Here is a 17,354-nt window from a genome sequence, read left to right on the forward strand (position 1 = left end):
GTTTTCTTTAAGTTTTTTTAAAAAAAGTCATGCCCTCATACTTCTTAGGATATCATTCTTCAGCACTGTGGGGGAGTTAAGGTCAGGGCCTCAAACACAATGAACTATAACCTCCCACCTTCAAAAAATACTTAATTTCCTTTGCTTTTCTAGAACAGTTAAGACACGGCAGAGAGAAGGAACAAAGCACAAGCAACTTGACACAAATAAGTGAAAGAAAAGAACTGCACAGAGGCTCTACACACAGGTGATGAGACCCCTAAGAAATATCAATCATTACCTCGATCCTAACAATGACCTGCCATTTAAGAATTCATTTTTTAAATTTTAGCCACCTTAGTGGAACTATGTATTTCCCCATGTTTTCTCCTTTTAAAACACAACCAAAAATATGCACAGATGAAATACTGTACCCAGGATTGGAGAATGGCGTTTACCACTACTCTTCTGTAAAACTTAACCGAGGTAGGCATAATAGAGCACGCATGTCCCTAAGGTCAGCACTCAATAGCCCGGGACAGGACTAATCTTGAAACCTACTTGAACTACTCACAAGACCTTGTCTCACAAAAAAGCAAAATGTAGATTTAAAAATGTATTTAGAATTAAAACAGTTCTTAACCTTTAGGCTCTTTGTTATTGGCCATGAACTATCAGTTGGGCAATTTAGCAAACCCAATGAACTTATCTTAAAAAATTTTTAAATCTGTAATCTAAAATACTCATTAACACAAAGAACTGGTAAACTAAAATTATTTCCACAATAATTAAAAGTTGTGATACTGCAATTAACATTTGTGCTTATGTTTACTTTTGAGACAAGGCCTCACACACTATGTAGTCCTGCTGCCCTCAAACTCATAGTGTTCAACCTGCTTTTGGCTCCTAAGAGCAGGGACTTAATATGCTGTAAAAATATGTGCTCTAACATGATAAAGCTACTTGTGCTGAGGCATGTGACTTGTTTACCTCACTATTCTCACAATCAGATTTTAATTAGATGCTATTGAGACCAAAGACCTACATCTTCCCCATTTCTTGAGTCCCAGAGTAGAAAATTCTTTTGACTGATTGCCATGTTTAGCAGTACTCACATATGGAGGCATCATAGCTCTATACTGAGAAGCAAGTGCAGGCTGCTGTCCATTCAGTTTGGCCTGTGGAGGACCACAAGCTATTCTCTTTTCTACCACTTTGAGAATATCATTTTGTTCTGATGTTATAGCCGTGCTTTCATCCTGGCCAAGTTGCTTTTCATCCTGATCAGAGGAAGGTGACCCAGCAGACTTACCACCATCTCTCCAGCAAGCAACATCTGGGATGGAGAACAAAAAGGATTGAGAAAATATTAGTAACATAACAGCAACACCAAGCTTAGCATATTTTAAGAAAATGCCACCAAGTACAGTAAGAGTGGGGATTTGCTGTCTTGTAATGCAGACTAGAGTCATAAGATTGTGAAGCAGAAAGGCTCTATGTCAGGCAGCCATGACAACCCATGAAAGGAGGGTTATCAGAACTTGTATAAAGCTTTCTCAGTGTTTCTGTAATGGTTCAAAAACCACTACTCTCACTTGGTCTGTCAGGTAAGCATCTAGAGGGAAGGAAGGAAGATAAGCGAAATTCTACAACGCAGAAAAGCTGATGGGGGATGTCCACATCCATTTACTTTAGTCAACTCTTACTAATTACATGGGAGCAGATTCAGTGACAGTATCTTGTCTACATCTTTATTTCATCAAGTAAGACCACTCTGGTTTTAAGGAAATCCTGAACAGACTATTAAGAGACAAATATCCCCCTTCTAGAAAACAGTCCACTCTTTCATTAGCCTCTCCCCATCACGTATTTTGGGGAAGGTATGTCATGAACAGTAACAGCAAAGGGGGCTGCGAGAGAATCCCTTAGTCACAACGTTTAACCAGGCCTCTTTTGGATTCCTTCAGAAATGGTGGGAGGTCATGTGTTGGGTTCAGTTTGTTGACTCATGCTGCCACATTTATTAGGAGACAATAGGTAACTTTTGGGTCAAAATTTAACTAACTGAAGAAATGGTGGAGCTGATCCAATTTTAATGAGTAATTGATTATGTTATGAAGGTTAAACAAAAATTTATGACATGTAAGTTTGACAAGAAATATTGACAAGAAATAGGTTAAAATGTAAAATGCAATGTATATAACATTAAAATATAAATATAATTATAAAATATAACATTCAAATATAAACCTATAAAATTTTGTTAGAGGAATCTCATAGATATAGTCTATTGAAATGTTTCGTAATGACAACATGAAGCTAAAACATTTACATGTGTCTCAAAATTTTATTTCTTTTTTTAGTTTCTGCTTTATAATGCACATAAAGTACCCTTCATTATCCAAAATCGAGTCCAGAAAGCAAAGAATCATGGGATACAAACAAAAGTATATAAAAAAAGAAAAAGAAAAATGGGTAGATCTTATACAATGGGGGAAATATGTTAAAACCAAAACAAACTTGATATACATATATATACAAATATATGCATACACACACACACACACACACACACACACACACACACACGGGTGCTTGTGTGTGTGCATGTGTATGGTTAGCTAGGCACAGTAGCATATGCCTATAATCCCAAACCATGGGAGGCTGAGGCAGATACATGCATGTGAAGAAGAGGGAAGGGAATAGGGAATGAACAGGGCAAAGATAAGGACAAAAGGATCACCTATTATTTACAAAGAAGATACCTGGATACCTTACAAATTTTGACTTACAGATTAAGTCAGATGTAATTATACATTTCCAACAAGCTCTACAGTTACAGCAGTACTATTGTTGGCACAAAAAAAAAATTCTGTGTTTTAAATGAATACAACACTAGTCTCTACAAAGCAGGCAAATACACAGAACACACATTAGATGACACTTTAAGACAAAACATATAGAAAGCATTCTCACTTGGAGGGCGTAAACTGGGTCCAGGTCCATAGTTTTCATCATTTGCTTCCTTTTCTTTCTTTTCCTGATCTCCAGCTGCCTGAAGACTGGGAAATTCCTGCTGAAATTGACTATTCACTTGGATTCCTAAACATTTTTCAAAAACACATTAAGTTAACTTTTATAATGAAGATAATTCAAGTAACCCTCCCAGGATAGAGTTCTTGCTTCTTTCTAATGAATTAATTATTCCACATTCTAATGACTTTCTATCAATAAATCGCATAAACTGTACCTAAGCCCTTGAAAAGTTATTGAACAGCCACGAGGACACAAAACTCTGAGAGAAACCTTTCAGACATGTTGCAGGAGTGTTTGTTTCTCTTTCATTATGACTCCTACTACTGAAGACCAACTTCTCTGCTAAAATCTTTTAACAACTAGTTTAGATTGGATTACTGAAATATACTTTGACTAAACACCAAGTCCCGAACAAGGTTAAGATGTTTTCATTTCATTTACTACTTTGATTTACCACTAAATAGCAACTCACTATACATTAAATATGTGTCCATTTTTAAAAAGTATTATAGCTACTGTGCTTTATGATCATTCTCTAATTTTCACTACCCAGAAATCCTAGGAGGATTTCTGTAAAAGACATTTGGGCTAATTAGGGAAAGGAATCCAGTATCAATATACAATGTTTTTGTATTCACTGAAATGTTAAGGGTACAGGCCATGTCTGTTGAGTTATATCTTAATTCATAGATGTTCTTTAAAAGGCAAAGGATAACTCAAGAGACTCTCCTTAGATTAGATCACATATGACTTCTGTCAGTGAAATGTAACTAGCCTAATAAGAGTTCAAGGATATGACTATATCCTCTGGCAATGCTTTCTTCCTTTCCTTCCTGCAGGGCTGTTCAGTAACCACTAACCCTCACCAGATCCCCCAGCTTATGTCCACTTACCATCTCCTTGCCCACCTTGCTTGTTACTGGCCCATGATTTGGGAGCAGGTGCTACTTCTGGGGGAGCTGCAACCCCAGGTTTGGGCTGTGCTGGTGACACTTCTGGTGCTCTTTAAAAAAATATTAATCCATTATTTCAGATATTACACATTAAAAAATGTTTAAATGTATGTAAATTAAGTCTGCTAAGTTTGGCTACAAATGGATTAATACTTATAAATCACAGAGGCATCTCTTATAAGTGGTTTGCCTTTGTATCATTACCTTTAAAGCTATGTCTGTTTTCTCCCAATCATCTCTCTCTTTAAATAACAGAGATGACAGCTGCCTGTTTTCCATTTTGTTTAAAAAGAAACCAAAACAACTTGATACTGAAAGTAACTACCAATAATGTTTTAAAGAACGACATTATCAACAGAACTGTAAGTATATGCATTAAGTTTACACTGGGATAATTAGGGGCAAAGGTTATGCAAACTCTAAATGTCAGATGATAGATTCATCATTGCATTACATTTCGAACATGTAACAGCAATCTGTCTAATCCATTCTCATGAATAAAACAGGATTAAAAACAGTCTACAGTTTTATGCAATCCTTGCAATATGGCAATACTTAAAAATGAAAAGGTTATTCAAAAACTAAAGAATGCCAGTATTATTTTTTTGTACACCCAGCCCTAGCTCCCTTTCTACTATAAAATAATTCTCCAGCAAACTAAAGTTTCTACAAAGGAGATCAAATATACTATAGAAATTAAGCAGGAACATGGAGACTTGATAAGATCCATGCAAACAATGTAAATCCTACCAACTGACCAATAACTACATAGTATTTAGCCCAGCTAATAATCTGGTCCAAACCTTGACAAACAGAAGGACAAAATATTTACCAAATGAATAAGGATTGGGGCAGTGCTAATTCTTGTTTTTTTTTTTTTTTTTTTTGTTTTTTTTTTTGGTTTTTTCGAGACAGGGTTTCTCTGTGTAGCCCTGGCTGTCCTGGAACTCACTTTGTAGACCAGGCTGGCCTCGAACTCAGAAATCCGCCTGCCTCTGCCTCCCGAGTGCTGGGATTAAAGGCATGCGCCACCACACCCGGCCTTAATTCTTGTTTTTCACTCACTTTATAAATAATGCCCGAACACCCATGGTACACAAAGCAGTTTCAAAGGTGGAGTCAGAATTCTTAGGCATCTTGGAATTTAGGCAACAGAACCAATTCCTTATTTTTGTTTCATTTTTTTATATTATTTCTTTCTGACTCAATTTCTTCCTCCCATTAGAAAGTGAAGGCCTGGTTTGAACAGGGTGGGAGAGGAGGCAGTATGGTACAGGCTATGCAGTGTAAGTAAACCTGTTTATTAGCTACTCTGTCATCTGTTCTTATGGCTAATGCCACTGGACTCAAAGAGCCTAACGACTAAAAGTGTGTATACATAGCTATTATATATTTACATTAAATATGTCTATGCACACTTTAAATGTAACACCATAAAATGAGTTATAATATCTATATTATTTTTTTAACTCTTCATTAATCAAGGACTTATTAAAGCAGAATGCTGGGTTCCATCCTCAGATAATAGTTTGCAGTAAATATTGATTGGCTTGTAGATTTGTTCTTAGAATGTTAAGTTCATTTTTCATGTTTTTGCTAAGTAATAGAGTTAAGAGAAGTCCAAGATTCTATTCTTGGAGTTAGCAGGCATCAAAGAGTAAGCTGACTTGTGTTTTCATCTGAGGAAGAACTCTCTCAATTATAAGTGTCATAGAGTGTTTCTATTGGCTGAACAATGCACAGCAATGGCAATTTCCTACAATGAGAGAAGTGTTTTATTCTTTTAACAGATTCTGACTCACTTTTCTTCTTCATGTTGCTCTTGTTTCGATGCCCATCCTGTCCCATCTTTAGGCACAATATTCACATTAGGATCATTGCCTTTGTTCTCTGCTTTGAGACTTGGAAGGTTAGCAGGTGGGGGCATTCGCCGTGAAATACCAACTTTTCCAAGACTTTGTAACCCATGTCGAGCTGCAACTAAAAGATCAGTAACATCAATTTCCTTAGAACATCTACTGTTCATCACTCTATTATACATTTTATTCAACAAATATTATAGATGAACAGGAGTTAACAGAATCTCTGACTAGTCCCCAATGTTAAAGTAGAGCTCTATAAACTCAGTTTATAACCTACAACATTAATTGAAGGTAAAAAGTAAACAATCCACTCAACATATTAAGCCATCTTGGGACCCCAGCAAAATTTGTCTTAAAAAACAAAACAAACCCACCCACCAAAAACCCTTAACTTCTAAATACGGAACACTATATACTGGGAGTATGGGAAGGGGGAATGCTAGTTTTGAAATGTTTTCAGTCAATCTATTTTAAGTAAAAAACTTAAAATGTTAAGAGAAGAAAGTTCAAACTACACAACTTGGAAGGTGAAAGTGGGAAAATAGCTCCATGTTGGAGGCTGACCTGATCCACAGTAAGTTCTAAGCCCTTTAGGGTTACACAGTGTGATGACTTGTATATGCTTGGCCCCAGGGAGTGGCACCATTAAGAGGTGTGGCCTTGTTGGAGGAAGTATATCATTGTGGATACAGGCTTTAATACCCTTGTCCTAGTTGCCTGGAAACCAGTCTTCTCCTATCTGCCTTCAGAATAAGATATAAGAATTCTCAGCTCTTTCCTGCACCATGCCTGCCTGTATGCTGCCATGATCCCACCCTATTGATAATGGACTGAACCTCTGAACCTGTAAGCCAGCCCCAATTAAATGTTGTCCTTATAAGAGTTGCCTTGCCTTTTGGTCATGGTGTCTCTTCATAGCAGTAAAACCCTAACTAAAGTACACAGCAACAAGTTCTTGTTTCATCACCTCCTAACCCCAAGCAAACAAAGCCCACAATGTTCACAATACTGCAGCAAATGCTCTACTTTTCACTGTATGTACTGGTGCAAGGGACCCAAGTTAAAAAGGCAGGACTTTTTTTCCCCCTGTAGCATGTGCACACACACACCCACTCCCCTCTTTGTCTCTTAATATGGTTTCTTTCCTATAGACACAAGTGTATATAGAAGTGTATATATACAAGGTTCTGTGAGGTTAAGAACCCTAGCTGTTAAGTTCTAAGTCACACCTATCTGTATTTAACTTTAGCTCCAAGGGGGATATATCATAGCTCTGACCTCTGCAGGCACCTGCACTCATTTCCCCATATCCACACACAAACACACACATCTACAACATCTAAGTATCATTAAAAAATTAAAAACAAATTTTCAAAGGTAAAATATTTAATTCTTATTCCCTGAAAAGAATGTGAATACATACAAAAAGTCCAAAATAAACGGGTTCACCCTAACTTCTAATCATACACATTATACACATCAACAAATCCACAAACCACATAACGTGGGCTACTGATCTACTCACCTGTAGTCTTCTGTGTTTCCAAGGACTTTCCTTTGTAAGTGTTAAACAAACTGAGTGTTGCATACTTCTTCCCATCCTTGGCTTTTGTGCTCTGGCCTGACTTCTCCGACATTTCGGTGGAAACTCATCTAGTCCAAAACCTCCTGACACACCCCTTAAAAGTAGTCTTTGTGATGCATACAAGAAAAAAAAGAAAAAGAAAATTTTAGTATTAGCTACATCCAACAGTGACTGATCATCCTAAACTACTTAAGATTGCACCCCACTGCCTAACTATATTTCTCTTCTGCGCACATTTTCAACTTTACAATAGAATATAGGCATATTTTTGGTTGTAAGCATAGCCTTTAATGGCTGAGCCCCTAAGCCTGAATAAAGGAATATTTAAGAAGGGCCTCCATATATATATATCAGGCTAACACTGAAATCTCAGAGATCCTCCTGCCTCTGCCCAGGATAAAGGTATGTACCACCATGTCTGGCCTTACACATATATAATTTCTAAAAGCATAGAATTTGCAGCCATAAAAAAGTAAAGTAGGTAAGTAAAAAAGGGCAATCTCACCATAAATAACTGGTTTAGTTAAGAGTAAAGTTGAATTTTGCCTACTTGCTTTCTAGTGTTTTGCTTCTAAAGGGCTTGGGGAATACCTTTCCACTCTCAATCAGGTCAAAACTTTATTGAAACACACACTTGAGAGAATACCACTGACTTGTTCAGAAATGAAGTCAGTTACCAATAGAACCTAAACAACTCAAAAAGGGTATTATCAAGATTTAAGTTTTTTAAATGAATTATTTTACTCATTTACATTCCAAATGTGCCCCCACTACTCCCCCCTTTGCCTCTGGGAGTCCATCGCCCTTCACTGGGGCATCAAGTCTCTACAGTATTAGGAACATCCTCGCCCACTGGGACTAGACAAGGCAGTCAGTCCTCTGCTACATCAGACCAGCCTTTTGTGTGCTCTTTGGTTGATGGCTCTCTCAGGTTCCAGGTTAGTTGACACTGTTGGTCTTTCTATGGGGCTGCCATCCCCTTCAGTTCCTTCAATCCTTCCCCCAACTCTTCCATAGGGATCCCCAACCTCAGTTCAACTAACATGCCAAGAGCCACTAGAAGAAAACTAGTTTAAAAATTCACTGTGACCACATAGCTGCATTTGACATTAATATCTTAACAAACCAGTACAATATAAGTAGCAATTCCCCAAATGCTTCAAACAGTATGTTCAAGAACTTATTTTCAGTCTTTGACTTCTGATTTCAGAATTGTATTAGCACAATTATGGGGACTGAAAGCACTACATTCTCTATCTGTAGCACTTCTAATTTTAAAACACCTCTTCAAGGGATAGATTGTGATAGCCAGAGGACCAAGTCTGTCCTGCAAGAATGTCTGTTATATAGGACAGGGAAGCAGCATCCAGGAAATCAAACAATGTGGTCATCTATACAAGTCCAAAACCTCGAAAACACCAATTGGCATGCCAATGAGAAGGAATACCGGTAAGAGCTCCAGGCTATTAGCAGCTGCTAAGAGAGGGAGAAATCAGTCCTCTTCAGGGACAAAGACCCTCACAGGTTATCCAATCCCAAGGAGTCAAATGCTAAACACATGTCCATGGGAGCAACACTAAAGGGACTTGCCAAGTTATATTTATAATTATATATGGTTAACAATAGTAATTAAACAACAACACTATTGCATATGCCAGAAAGATTTTGCTGAAAGGACCCTGTTATAGCTGTCTCATATGAGGCTATGCCAGTGCCTGGCAAATACAGAAGTGGATGCTCACAGTCATCTATGGGTTGGAACACAGGGCCCCCAATGGAGGAGCTAGAGAAAGTACCCAAGGAGCTGAAGGGGTCTGCAACCCTATAGGTGGAACAACAGTATGAACTAATCAGTACCCCCAGAGCTTGTATCTCTAGCTGCATATGTAGCAGAAGATGGCCTAGGTGGCCATCACTGGGAAGAGGCCCCTTGGTCTAGCAAACTTTATATGCCCCAGTACAGGGGAACGCCAGGGCCAAGAAGCAGGAGTGGTTGGGTAGGGGAGTGGTGGTGGTGGGGTAGGGAACTTTCAGGATAGCATTTGAAATGTATATAAAGAAAATATCTAATAAAAAAATAATTAAAGAACAAGAGGCTATGAATTCATAAGGGAATGGAGGGAAGTATGAAGAATTGGAGGGAGAGGAAATTATGTAAATATAGTACTTACATAAGAAATTTTCAAAAAATAATTAATAAAAAAAAGCTTCTGGACTGGAGAGATGGCTCAATGGTTAAGGGCATTGACTGCTCTTCTAGAGGACCTGGGTTCAATTCCTAGCACCCACATGGCACCTCACAACCGTTTCTAACTCCAGCTTCAGGGGATCCAACACCCTCACACACATACACACTAGCAAGGCACCAATGCACATAAAATTTTTTGTTTGTTTGTTTTTCGAGACAGGGTTTCTCTGTGTAGCTCTGGCTGTCCTGGAACTCACTTTGTAGACCAGGCTGGCCTCAAACTCAGAAATCTGCCTGCCTCTGCCTCCCAAGTGCTGGGATCAAAGACATGCGCCACCACTGCCTGGCAATAAAAATATTTTTAAGAAGGCCTCTATAGTTGTATAATATTAACAATAATACACAATCATTCACACTAAGGTCCCTAAATACCTGAAGAACTCAATTGTGAAAACATTTTTTAAATAACTGCCGCCCACCCCAATCCTGCTTTTAGCATTAAAAAATAACCATTCTGTCTAAAATGAGAGGTTCTGACTGAGAAAACCCAGTAAAAATGGCATTTTCCATTGAAATTATATATGGTGCATATGTATTTTCTAGATTTTGTACAACTGTATATTATTTTCTAACAGATTTTAGCCAAAAATAAACAAACATTTTGCCTAAAATTTTATAAGACAATAAATGGGGTATACAGGGGGGGAACAGATGTTTTTAAAGAAAGTAGCTGGTTTCCAAAAGATATAAATGAAATTTGGGAAGCAGTTTGTCAAAATATAAATTAGAAAACAAAACCCAAAAACCCCAAATTCCTTCAAACTACAATCTTTGAGACAGTTTCTAATTGCTGATATACTAAAATATCATGTAAGTTTCTAGACAGAGCTTCAAGAGCAAATGTTTTAACCCTACAGTCGTACAAATACTTACTCAGTGCTTACCATATACCACAAAGAAATCGTGACCAGGAAATACATTGTCCTCATGCACTAAGCAGAGATAAGAGCTTAGAAATTTGAGACTGCAAAGGTATAAAAAGCAAATGTGAAGACAGTGTTCAAGCTGCATTTGAATGCAGAACCTCTGGTTCTTACCAGCCACTACAACTGGGAGATTGTCTCAGGCATGTTCCAACAGCACTAACAGAAAGGAATGAGAGAGGAAAGCAAAGGAGACTGGTGACTTCAGCAACTACCCCAGAACCACTGTCAGCAACAATACTGAGTTATGTACAAAGAACCAAGCTTCCCTCCCCTTCATTTACTAAATCAAATTCAAGAACTACTCTCAGAAAATTATTGACATAAGAATATGATTTTCAGAGACTACAGTGTTTAGACCTAGATATTAAAAAGCAAACACATAAAAATTGTGTCAATGTATGCAGAAGTAAATGTTTACACAGAAGACAAAGAAAATAAGGTAAAATAGTTACAGGCAGGACACCTGGATAAAGAAATGTGGACATTCTCTACCATTTTTTAACTTTCTAGAAAAATAAAGTGTTGGTGGACACCATCTGGAGGAGCAGTGGTGAGCAAGTGAGGTACCTGGAAATAGTCCACTGTTTTGCAAAACTGTGATGGGTGTACCTTAGAGAGGCAAAGCAGCCCCCCTGGTGGGGGGATTAATCACCAAATTGCTTCTGCTGTGCCTTCTGCTGTTTATCATTGCTATAACCATCCTGTACCTAGCATGGTATGAATGGACACGGGGAGACCCCCACTGCCTGTGGTCAGATGTGACCACTTCAGGAAGATAGCCCAATCTACTGGGCAAATTTTCTGCAGATCAATATGAAGATGAACTTCTATAAAATAATGGTGTTTAAATGAACTGATTTTACAGAATTCCTGACTTGATTTAAATAGTTTTAGGAATTTGGTGTGGTTGACAGATTCAGGAGATGGTTTAAGTTGCTTTGCCAGGAAGATGAAACGAAGAACCAAGAGTAGACTGTGCCCTTCTCTGTAGAGTAGTGAGGGCTGCATAGGCTAGAAGGGAGCAAAGTGACCTCTCAAGCACTGTAAGCACACAGTGGTACTTGCAGAAAGGAACAGAGGTTTGAGACAAGTTAATAAGCAAAGAAAACATTCATTTGTTCTAGGTTGAATTCGCTAATCTTGTGATCTAAGGATGTGGTCACAGGTTTTAGTGTGCACCATGGGAAGATAGAACAGATGATAGTTTAGCTATGTAAGGTTTCAAAAAAATATGTAAAAAAAATTGGTTTCTTGGTAAATGAAACTGTTGTCAGCTAACAGAAAAATTAGCTACAATAGAGCTGACATGTTTAAAATTGTTAATCAATGACAAAAGAATTATTGCTCTGGGTTAAGATGAATTTGTGGAAAGATAGATGGAAAATGTTCAGTTAGGTTTGGGTTTCAAAAGAATATATAGTCAGTCATCATGTAATTTCCTTCAGTGTAATGATTTTAATCTGTTTTTGAAGAATACGTTTTTCTGGTGATTTTTTTTTTTTGGAGAATATGTAACTTGTAGCTATAAGGTGATCTTATGTAGAGAATTTTTGTCTTAGGTGATATATAAAGGAGTAAGAGAAAAAGCAAAGTTGTTAGAGCCTTGCTTCACCCACCAAGTGTGTGTATGTTCCCCCTCTTCATTGCTCCCCCAGAGAAAAGTCTGAGTGGCAGAGCACACGCGGCCTCAGCACCCGAGGTGTTGAAGCCTTTGGCAAAGTTTACTTCTCTCTTAAACCTGTAAGGACTTAAAAAAGGTGACATGTTCTCCACAAATACGTTCTTCTCCCTCAATTTCTAAGAGTATTTCTCTTATCTCTTGTCTTAAACACCACTAAACTTTGGTATTAAATTCTCACATTATTGAACTATATTCTAATTTAGCAATGTATTTTGGGACCCACCTTTCAAAAAGCTAAGGTTTTGGCATGCAAAATATAAAATTACCAGACTGGGTCTCAGAAGTACTTAAAAGTCTAAATGATTAAAATTTATAAATGAAGAAAATTGCCCAAAAAACCTTATAAAGCTTGAAAACAATGGTATCAATATTAATTCAGGTGTGCCTCAAAAGAAGTGTCCAAGATAATGTTATTACAATTTTCATTAAGGAGATAAACATTTAAAATGAAGTAACATGTTATTAAAGTTAAAGAGACTGTAAGTAGCTGATGCTTTCTTCCTCACAATGTACTGCAATCTAAAACACCAAATCATTATGAGCACTGAGTGAGCATCCATTAAATAAACATGCGCACCTACACAGAAAATGTCATTTTCAAGTGAAATAACATAAAAAGCGCCACAGATTATAAGAGGAATTTGTGTAACCTTAAATTATGAAGCCCTAACCCGGAGGTGATGGTATTTAGAAACGCAGATGATGACATGAAAGTCATGAACAGGTCAGCATTCTTATAAGGGACAAGAGAGCTCACTCACTCTTTCTCTCTGTTGTGGGAGAACAATGGAAAGCGCTCATGTGTAAGAAGGGAAGCAAGACAAAGACAAACCATGCTAGCAACTTAGGCTTCCAGTCTCCATTGCTTTGAGAAATAAATTTCTGTTGTTTAAGCCAACAATTTATATTGGGGGCAGGGAATGACTGGTGTATTAAGTCTAGAAGACAGTATTTTATTACTACAATTTTAATTAAAATGTCAAATTTAATTATGACCTAACATTCACTACCCCAAGCCAGCCTAGTTTCAAGGTATTCACGAAATATAAACCTAGAAAGTTATTTAATTCTTCAATCTTCTGTTTTTGAAAGCATTACTCAAGTGCCAGGCTTAGAACCCCCTAAATACAAAAAAGTGGAAAACCACTTTATGATATGAATGAAGTACAGAACCCACAAACCAATATTTTGATAGGAAATATTAAAAAAAAAAAACAAAAAACTATAAACACCTTTCTTAAAAAGCCACAAAAAAACATCAATACCGTGTGTAACTATTTACATTGTTTAGATGTGGTAAGTCATCTAATGATATATGAGAGCCATGTACTGGTTATATGTGACATCATGCTAATTTATTTGAAACTGGGTCTAATGCAGTTTAAGTTGGTCTCACCTTCACATTATGTAGGTGATGTTTCTGACCTTCCAATCCTGTTTCTATTTCCCAAGTGTTGGGACTACAGACAGGCACGTTATGTACACCAGCCACTTTATTATGTTAGAGGACTTGGCCATTTATAGAGTTTGCTTTGAGCAGGAGTTATCTGAATCTCCTGGGTCCTAGGGGATGACCAACGTGGCCTGGATAATCTGCTGTATCTTATTCTTTTCTGTCTCTTGTTTAAAACTTGGATAAAGCTGGAAAGCAGACACAACAAATGAAATCATAACCATATCTGAAAGAGCAACAGTATATTAATGCTTCCATAAGATAAGATCTCAGCCCTTTAAAGTATTTAAGAATAACTATATAGCCACAATTTAGAAACACAATTTCCTCTCATGTGGCAGGAGTCTATAATCCTAGATACTCAGGTGGCTATGGCAGGAGGATTGCCTATGGCCAAGAGAAGGGTAACCAAACCGGGTTTCACAGGCAGAGCCTCCAAAACTATCTCCGCACAAACATGAATTTCTTTATACATTGCTGCATTAATAAAAATCTAATGTGCTATTGTGGCACATGTCTTTAATCCCAACACTTGGGGAGGCAGAGGCAGGTGGATTTCTGAGTTCAAGGTCAGCCTGGTCTACAGAGTGAGTTCCAGGACAGAGAAACCCTGTCTTGAAAAACCAAAATAAAATAAAATAAAAACTAATGTACAGATCTGGGATTTTAACTATTCTACTGAACTTATCATACTAAAGTCAAAGTTTGGCTAGTTCTACGGCAGGTTCCGCCCTGGCCAGCTTATAACCTAGGCCGATCATAAACTTTGTAAATGCTCAACTGTGAAAGTTATTATAAAATAAAATCATGCCATTCTCCATTTTCAGAATTAACCAGATAACCCAAGAACTGTGAAATAACTTTGGCAAAGCACAGCATTTGCTATTGTGCTTGTTTCTACAAAGGGGAATCCAGGAAACAAGCAAAATGAATTCTCCCTACCTATGCCTATATGCTGGGCACCTTTTCCTTTTCCCCTGACTTTCTTCATTGTGTGTCTGTGGGGGTGAGGGGAGGGGGATATCCAGGAGTGACATATATATAACTCACATAAAAACAATCTACCAGCTTCTTAGAAAAAAGAGCTCTGAAAAGAAATGATGGTAGTGGAATAAAGTTTTAATGTTATTATGGTACTTCCAGTTTGGGATATGGAAATACCTTACCATATACATCTTATTTAAAGATTGACTATGGCTACCTCCAATCACAACCTCTCAATCACAGGTGGCTGCCAAGTAAAAAAGCAAGCTATTATACTGCCCACCTTCTAAGGTCTTACTCCCATTGCACCCAATAGTAATTGATATCCTACAATTTTACACATTTTAATTAACACAAATATATACTTGAGGCATGATGTCGCAACTCACTAATATGTGAGATATATATAAAATATACACACATAGTATGCAGTGATCAGATCAGAGCAACTGCCCTGTCCACCATCTCAAGGGTTCATTTCTCTGTATAGAAAACATCAAATGGTTTTAAATTACATTTTTTCTATAATAGCAAAGCTAATATGTTGATGGCCTCTAAAATATTAAAAACTATCATTCTTAAAAAACAAGGTGTAATACAAATAACTGTCAGGTCATAACTGGAAACAACATTGCTGGGTATGGTGGTACATGCCTATAATCCTAGCACTTATAAGATGGAAGCAGGGGTATCAAGCGTTGAAGCCCAACCTGGATTATGAGACCACAACTCAAACAGAACAAGGGAATTATGTTTCCAGGACAGAGAAAACCCTTCATAATTAGAAAAACAATCTAGCTAGTAAATCTTTAGTACAAAAGTCAAACCAAACAAACCACTGCTGAAAGAATCAGCTTCTTATGTGGGTCATAACATAAAATGTAGTTAACAGTAAAGGGCTTCTGAATTTGCAATCCTACAATGAATCCAAAGCATTTCTGGAAACACTCAACCATGTGTGGACAACTTCACAGGGTATACCCTTATGCCATGCCACAATGCAGCCTGTAACACCTTGGTTAATACTGGTGAAGCCTGTGTGCTATGAATTTCAGTGTTTTACTGTATATATAGCGTTTTTTGTTTTAGTATAGAAATGTAATGGTTTAATTATGGAAAACAATATTCCTCAGGATGTATCTAATTAGTTTACTTTCAGACTGTATTATGCTATACTGCTCGATTTTAAAATTGCTTCTCAAGTTGATGGCTTTGTCAAGCTCATTCCAGTTTACAATACAATTCCTACAAATTTCTAAGACAGTCCTTAACATACTTCTGACATGCAAAGTGTCATTCTCTGCGCTGTACCAGTCAATCTTTGAAAAATGTTTAAGATTTTTACATTCGGCAAATCAAACACTTAAACAAAACTTATTTATGCAAAAAAAAAACCCCAATCATCTGTAAAGTTTTTAATCTTTAAAAAGTAAAATACGAAAAGAACTGTATTAAAATAAATCCATAATCACTAAATACTTAATTTGTATATTTCATATGCCTGGACCACAGACAGACAGACAGAGAAACAGAGAGAGAGAGAGAGAGAGAGAGAGACAGACAGACAGACAGACAGACAGACATGTGGAAAGGTTAAAAAGCCCTGTCCTAGAGCTGGAGAGAGAAAGCATGGTGGGAAAATGGACTTTGCAAACATGAATGAGAATATGAGGACTGGGATGCAGAGGTGGGGGTGAGGTGGAGCACCTCAATGCCAGTGTTGAGGAGACAGACAGGAGGCTCCCTGGGGCTTTCTGGCCAGTCAAACAAGATTGAACTGATGAGATCAGTGAGAGATGACCTCAGTAAAGGGAGGGCCAAAATGTTGAAAGCTATGAGGAAAAAGAATTATTTTACAATGCGCATCCTCCTTCTCCATCTTCCACATAACCAAAGGGTTAAAGTAGGGGCTGAAATTTTAAGGATAGCATCCTTCCCCTAAATTAGTAACTCTTCCAATATCATTGAAATGTTGATCTTCAAACCTTAAAGAGTGTGTGCATTCCTCCCTTACACTTTCTTTCATTCTTTCCATGTTCAAATTTGCCATACATATTACATGACATCTTCCTTTTTCATCTTCAAAGTGTCAGAATACTCCTCCTGCCTTGGAAGATGTTTTGTCTTTCTACAACCTGACCAGAAATGCTCTTTGACTTTTGTTTTAAGAGAAAGTCACTTATTAAGTAGCCCAGGATGACCTGAGGCCAGCAGAGACTCACTCTCTCCCCGGCATGAAGAAGCATTCAGCTTTCTTTCCCCACTTTTAAACTAATATTTGTATGATCCACTTTCCTAACTTTCAACAGGTATTCTAGACCTCCCATACTACGCTTCTTTGATTTGATCTAAAAAATTTAAATTCTCAAAGCAGACTCTTGAATTAGACTACCATACAATAGCCATATTTTGAAAAAACTCAAAACTTGAATTCAAATAAAATGTTTGAAGATAAAACTGTATTAAATAAGGACTCTTTCTGCTTTTGTTTTTCAGACAAGGTTTCTCAGTATTGTCCTGGAACTCACTAAGAAAGACAAGGCTGGCTTCAAACAGAAATTTGCCTACCTCTGCCTCTTGAGTGCCGAGATTAAAGATGTGCCGTGACTACTTAGCTAAATAATAACTCTTAAAATGCTCTTACATA

The 17,354-nt window shown here is 37.4% G+C and overlaps 1 protein-coding gene across 11 annotated transcripts in view; it reads right to left on the reverse strand.

The window, feature by feature from the left end:
- Prrc2c (proline rich coiled-coil 2C) overlaps positions 1-17,354 on the reverse strand; it is a 69,631-nt gene that overhangs the window by 45,857 nt on the left and 6,420 nt on the right. For 8 of the 11 annotated variants that reach the window (XM_029483411.2, XM_029483397.2, XM_021176154.3 and 5 more), the window contains exons 2-6: positions 7,356-7,521; positions 5,771-5,948; positions 3,909-4,018; positions 2,956-3,081; positions 1,095-1,315 (exon numbers count right to left, since the gene is read on the reverse strand). In XM_029483411.2, coding sequence (XP_029339271.1) covers positions 1,095-1,315; positions 2,956-3,081; positions 3,909-4,018; positions 5,771-5,948; positions 7,356-7,467 — 747 coding nt within the window. In that variant the 5' untranslated portion in view covers positions 7,468-7,521. The remainder of the gene's footprint in view (positions 1-1,094; positions 1,316-2,955; positions 3,082-3,908; positions 4,019-5,770; positions 5,949-7,355; positions 7,522-17,354) is intronic. The other 3 variants (XM_021176192.3, XM_021176135.3, XM_029483388.2) reach the window with 2 other exon arrangements.

Source organism: Mus caroli, unplaced genomic scaffold, assembly GCF_978045245.1.
Source record: "Mus caroli unplaced genomic scaffold, Mus_caroli_1 scaffold_1, whole genome shotgun sequence".
NCBI lineage: Eukaryota > Metazoa > Chordata > Mammalia > Rodentia > Muridae > Mus > Mus caroli.